This window comes from Pleurodeles waltl, chromosome 1_2, assembly GCF_031143425.1.
Source record: "Pleurodeles waltl isolate 20211129_DDA chromosome 1_2, aPleWal1.hap1.20221129, whole genome shotgun sequence".
NCBI lineage: Eukaryota > Metazoa > Chordata > Amphibia > Caudata > Salamandridae > Pleurodeles > Pleurodeles waltl.
In genome coordinates this window covers 11871877-11877802 of record NC_090437.1, presented here as the reverse complement: position 1 = coordinate 11877802, position 5926 = coordinate 11871877, and the positions used below count along the sequence as shown (strand labels likewise).

General features: G+C 40.0%; 1 protein-coding gene across 1 annotated transcript; it reads left to right on the top strand.

Moving 5' to 3' along the window:
• Positions 1-549: 549 nt before the first annotated feature.
• Positions 550-4006, top strand: LOC138296439 (protein phosphatase 1 regulatory subunit 3B-like). Its single transcript, XM_069235561.1, has one exon. The coding sequence runs from the start codon at positions 578-580 to the stop codon at positions 1436-1438; it is 861 nt and encodes a 286-aa protein (XP_069091662.1). The 5' UTR covers positions 550-577; the 3' UTR covers positions 1439-4006.
• The last annotated feature ends 1920 nt before the right edge of the window (positions 4007-5926 follow it).

Below are 5926 nucleotides of genomic sequence, written 5' to 3'. Positions count from 1 at the left end.
GGAAGTTGGTGGCATGTAATTTTTCATTTGGAGGCATTCCATGTTGATAGATATTTTAGTTCAACATTGCTGCTGTAGTCTCCACTGTGATAGGAACAACTGCTTAGACTGAGGTGGCGACTAATTTAATATTGTATGTTGTCATATCCACCCTTGAATCTGTAAGTAATTTGGGGTACCTCCCTGAAAGCACGTTTTTTTTGTTTTTTTTTTTAAATTGCGAACCCTTGGTAAAAAATGTATTAGAACTGTAGCACTGATATAGCTAGTAGGAAATTCATATCTCCAAATGTACTTACTTAATGTAGGGATATTCAGCTTTCAGCTCGTTTATCGTGATTACAACTGCACTATATTGAATAGGCTATGTATTGCAATGTTTAAAGGCGTGCACTTCGTCCATTCACATTTGTTGCCTTCCCTTGAGCCTCCTGAGAAATATTGATATTGACATGATACACTTTTGGCTCTTGTTTAGGCATATATGTTAGTGTTTATATGAATGTATTGATCACTTATTAATGACTTTCTTCCTGTTTCTTGCAGAGTTTTGGATTACTTTCCTCACAAGCCAACAATGGCAGTTGACATCGCCATGCAGTTGTACCTACATTCTCCACCATTGCGACGGGACCGCTTCATGTGCAAGCTTGGCACCAAGCATACAAAACCCCTACGGCCATGCATTCAGTTGCATAGTAAGATTGAAGTGAGTCAGCATGCCAGCTCCGACATGTCTTGTCGGGAGAAAAAGGGGAAGAAGCGTGTGTCCTTTGCTGATCACAAAGGATTTTCACTCACCATGGTGAAAGTGTTCTCCGAGTTTGATGACCCTTTTGATGTCCTATTCAACATCACAGAACTGATAGAAAACATTGTAGGCTTGACAATAGTGGAGAAAGACAGCTTTGTATTGGACTTTGCTCAGCCCTCTGCCGACTACTTAGATTTCAGAAATAGACTCCAGGCAGATTATGTCTGCCTGGAAAACTGCATGTTGAAGGATAAAGCCATTGTAGGCACTGTCAAAGTGAAGAATCTTGCTTTCCATAAGAGTGTCAAACTAAGGTTGACATTTGACACCTGGAAAACCTTTGTGGACTACGATTGCCAGTACGTAAAGGATACATATGCAGGTTCAGACCGGGACACATTTTCGTTTGATATCAACTTGCCAGAAAGGATTCAGTCTCACGAGAGACTTGAATTTGCTGTGTGCTTTGAGTGTGAGGGAAAGACTTATTGGGACAGCAACAAGGGCCAGAATTATCGCATCATTCGCTCAGAACTGAGAACTGCCCATGAAGGGGAACATCTTCGAAACGGACCAGATTTTGGGATCACCTTCGATCAGTATGGAAGTCCTAGGTGCTCCCACGGCATATTTCCAGAGTGGCCTAGTTATTCAGGTTATGACAAACGTGGCCCTTACTACTGATGAGAATCAAAGCTGTTCAACTGGCTTTTGTTTCTGCTTTGCAAGTCAACAGTCTGTCAATTGAGAGTCTGGGTTAAGATGTTTGGGACACCTTGCCAGATAAAGAACCCACCCTTGCACATCACACAGCCTTGTAATAATAATATTCAGGTTTTGGTGGTGATGAATCAAGACGTGGGTTGTGCATCACATTATCCAAAGTATCATAAGCTCCCTTTGCACAGTGGAGAAAGAAGAAAGAGGACAGTGCTGAGCTTTACATGGTGCTGCTAATCCTATCCTATGTAACATGCAGGCCCTCTTCTGTAGAGCAGTGTAAACTGGCTCATGGCTTAAATTGTAGTTTTGAGTTTATGTCAGGCTTTAACCTATCCACAATGTTTGCTTGTGTACTTAACACCTGTCTTTACATTTTCAGTACAATTCTGAGAAGTATGTTGGTGTGGAACACTTTAGTGGTCACTTTAGCCAGATCTGTAGCGAAGTGGAGCACCATAACCTTCAATCTCGTCCTTTCTTAATAACTAGAACGGCAAAGGTTACTCGGTATAGCTGGCATCGTCTCCAGTGTTAGGCAAATCAGGGAATATTTGGGATAAGAGTGCAATTATGAATTATTACGTGGTCTACATGTTTTTTTTTTTCATTCTTGTCTCTGGGGATCGTTTGACGAGGTACAGTTTTTGATAGGAAACTTTCTTCGAATAATGAACACATGGGCTTTGGTCAAGTCTTCCGATATTTCAGTTAAGTATTATTATTTCTTTGAAATTCTTGCAAGATTTTTCTTCTTTTTGGAGAAGAAAGTAGATTGGAGTTCTCCACCAGGTGTTAGCTGAAGAAAAGCATGCTTTTTTTTAAAGTCATTGGGAAAGCAGTAGTTAGTTTAACTTAAGTAGTGCATTTCAGGGTATAGGATTGTTTCCTTTCTTTTAGCTACTGTTCTAAATGAAGTAGGCGGTAGCTGGTGATATAACCATCCGATTTTCTGAACCTTTGTAAGCCTCGTTGACCCAGGTGGGTTCAGTGTCTGAATGCATGTGTTGGCACACAGGTACTAAAACTAACCTTGCCTCCCAGCACCTAATAGAGTGGTTTAAGACACTGTTTGCCCTTTAGAGAGCATTGTGTAGATTGCCTGTTTGTGTTCGATAAATTTGCCTCTCATCATGGCTTTTGATTTGTTTCCTTCCTTTGTTTTCGTGTGTTTTGCTTTGCGCCGTCTAGAGCACCTGTTGCTTTTAAATTGTCCTCATATCAGGCATCTTGGTATGGGAGTACTTTCCTGTATTCAGCGGTAATAGAAAATACAATGTTAATTTAAAAAAAAGATGTTGTTGAATTCCTCACATAATGGTTATCTTTGTGGAAGGTAGGTTTGATCCGTGCATTTGTCTAGGGTTAAAGGCACTGTAGATGACACTAGATTTGCACTGTAATTTTCTGTATGGGTACACGGTCATCCTGTATTTCAAAATTATTTATATCCCAAGTGGATTTCTAATCACTGAATGTTTTTAAGCACAATTTTTCTAATATTTTAACATCGTAAATGTGTTGAGTAAATAAAATGCCCACAACTGAATAAATGTATCTTCTTATTTAGAGTTGTTGGGGGTTGGAGGTGATGAGGTGTGTTTCATGGGATTGCTTGTTCTAAAGAATAGAAGCAGGACTTTTATCACAGATATTCTCCCATATAATGTAAATGCTGTTTTTATAGCTATGACATATTTCAAAATGCGGCCTCATTAATGTCATGCCAAATCCTTCAGGGTTTCCGGGCAGCAGTTGGGGTAGAAAAATATATTTTGTTAGAGAAATCTTGTAGTGATATATTTTTTCAGGAATATAAGCTTTAACAACTCTGTGTGCACCCAATTTTGTAATCTTCATTGGCAACAGTCTAGGGAGATGCCCTTTCAGCTTTAAAGCACGTTATGGAAGCATAAAAAATTTCCTCATTGCTCTCTGTCTTTCATTTTAAGAGGTGAGAATTTTTTTTTTTTAATCAATTTCCTGTTTGCTGGGAGTGGGAATAACATACCAAGTATCAGCACTATGAGAGTTCCCAATCAAGTCACATGTTCAGCACCACATTTTAGAGAATTTTTTTTGTGGTAAGTTTTAAATTGTTCAGGGGAAAGAAGCAACATGTATTTGAAGAAAAAACACTGAATTTATAGATTTTTGTCAGTCTTGTCTGTGCCACCTGGTGTTTACCAAGTTTTTGGCGTGAACATGAATGAAGGGTTTGACTTATTTAATGTTTCCAAAGTGTTTTAATCAGCCTCTGCAATGAAATGCTTTTTCATATGTGAATGTTACTATATACAGAACTTGCCCTTCCGTTTCCCTTCCCCTTTTGGTTGTGCCTGGAAGTGCCTTGTAAATATTATTTTTTTTCTTCTGCATGTGTGTTTTACAAAATATTTTTGTACACTCTTCCAAGGTGAAAATGCACTTTAATCATAAAAGAAAAGGACATATATTCTGTGTTTTAGAAGAATATTGGTTTGTTTTATGTTGGAAAGTGAAAAATGTAATAAAGTTAGAATGATAAAGCAACTTACCATTTATGTCTTGCATTCGTTGACAAAGTCAGGAATTTGAAGTTGGAGATGCAAGTGGAAACAGTTGACTCTGCTACTGAACATTGTGCTTTAATTGTTAAAACATGTTCACTCAATGCCTGTAATTCTTAATTTTTTATTTTAGTAGTAATTTGATGGTGAAATTAGTTGCATGTAATGTCCGTGTAAGTCTTCGGTTTCTCATGTCTTGTACTTAATTTCTCTACTTTTGACCTAATTTGTGCACTCTTTCATCTCAGTGTTTTTGCATTTCACCACTCATTCACTGTTGGCCATGCTCCGTTTTATTGTACTCATCACTTGATGAAACATGCTGTTTGGTATGTGTAGCATGGAGGTACACATGATTTACATACTCCTGCCATTTAGAGCTGGGTCAGTAAGTGCAAGTTGTTTACCTCGTCACTTGAAAGGAATCTTTGAAAGGGTGACTTGTTGTAGGTATAAAATATCACGCCGTAGTTTGTGTTGTAGTATTTATTCCAATGTCAAAGATCAGCGCCTCCCTCTTGCCGGCTCCTCGTAACTGCCGCCGCACCTCGGACTCGTCTCCGTGGTAACCCGGCATCGGAACCGTCAAGAGCTCGCGCTTCTCAAGAGCTCGCGTGCTTGAATGTACGAACACATTACAACATGACTCCTCTTGGTGATCATGGGGATCAACTCCATTGTTAGTTTTGTTTTTTCATCTGTTTTTTTATCTGTTTGCTCTCCAAGTCAAGACAATTTCTCTGGCTTCTTTCAGTTCGTGCTTCACCATTACCCTTGTCGGTATTATTTTCTAACACGTCTACCTTCTTGTACATCGATTTCTCTGAAAACTATCACTCGTCACATCCATGGGCTCTTTGTGGCATCCTTCGGGGCATACATTTCCATCCCCTCAGAGAATGCCCTGCTGGTGAAACAGGCGCCATTTCGGTTCTGCCTGAACTGCCACGCAAAGTATCCCTGGACCAATCTGCATCAGGTCTGTGACCTGTATGTCTCCAGAACGCAGGGAGGAGGATTGCAAGCCCTGCCTGTCAGTTCAAGCTAAGAGAAACTCCTGATATCTTTGGAAACATGATGTTGAAGAACAGGAACGTCGTGAGGCCTCTGCATCGGAGGAAGAGGCATTCCAGGGTTCTGACTTGGAGCTCAACATTGAGATGTAAGATGTTTTGCCAATTCAAACTACTGTGAGCACAGAAACCCCTGTTCCTCACCACAAAAGGCATTCGGCTTCCACCAAACAAAAGGCTGCTGGGCCACCACTGCCAACAGGCCATGGCTGGTACTGAAAAAATGATTTGGACTCCCAGCCTTCAGGCTCTGAGCTGAAAATTCATCTGAGACCATGGAAGCCGACTGTGTTGAGCCGACCTCCATCTTTAGCACAGACCACTTTGGCACCAAAATAGAAATCAATTGGTTAAGAAGCATTCCAAACCAGCTAGAGATCTGGCACTCAAGTGGGACTGATCTTATATAGACCGCAAGAAAAACAATGCCAGCCGGAGGCAAAATCACATACAGGATGCATCCTCACTAAACCACGGGTGACCCCGCCACCACCATCATCCAATTGTCAGCTTTACTTTTGGAAAGCCATTGATCTGCCAGTGCCATTGTTGATGATCCTGCAAAAATAGTCTCTGCCTGCTCAAGAAGGAGTCAAGCCTTACGGGCTTTACCTTAATGCTATTCATTACCATGTTGAATAATAGACTGCGATTATGATCCACTCTAAGCTTGTTCCATATGCTGGGCATGGGTAATAAGTTTGTGCATCCTCTTAAATAAGATTTTAACTTCAATATTGAAAAAAAATCAAATTGAAACATTGTCCTGCCTTTTTAATCTGATACCTTTTTAGTATCTAATTAAATACTTTTCCTCCATTCAATTTAAA

What these genes read in the sequence shown, in the direction of transcription:
- LOC138296439 (XM_069235561.1), top strand. Translation starts at nt 578, where the DNA reads ATGGCAGTTGACATCGCCATGCAGTTGTACCTACATTCTCCACCATTG.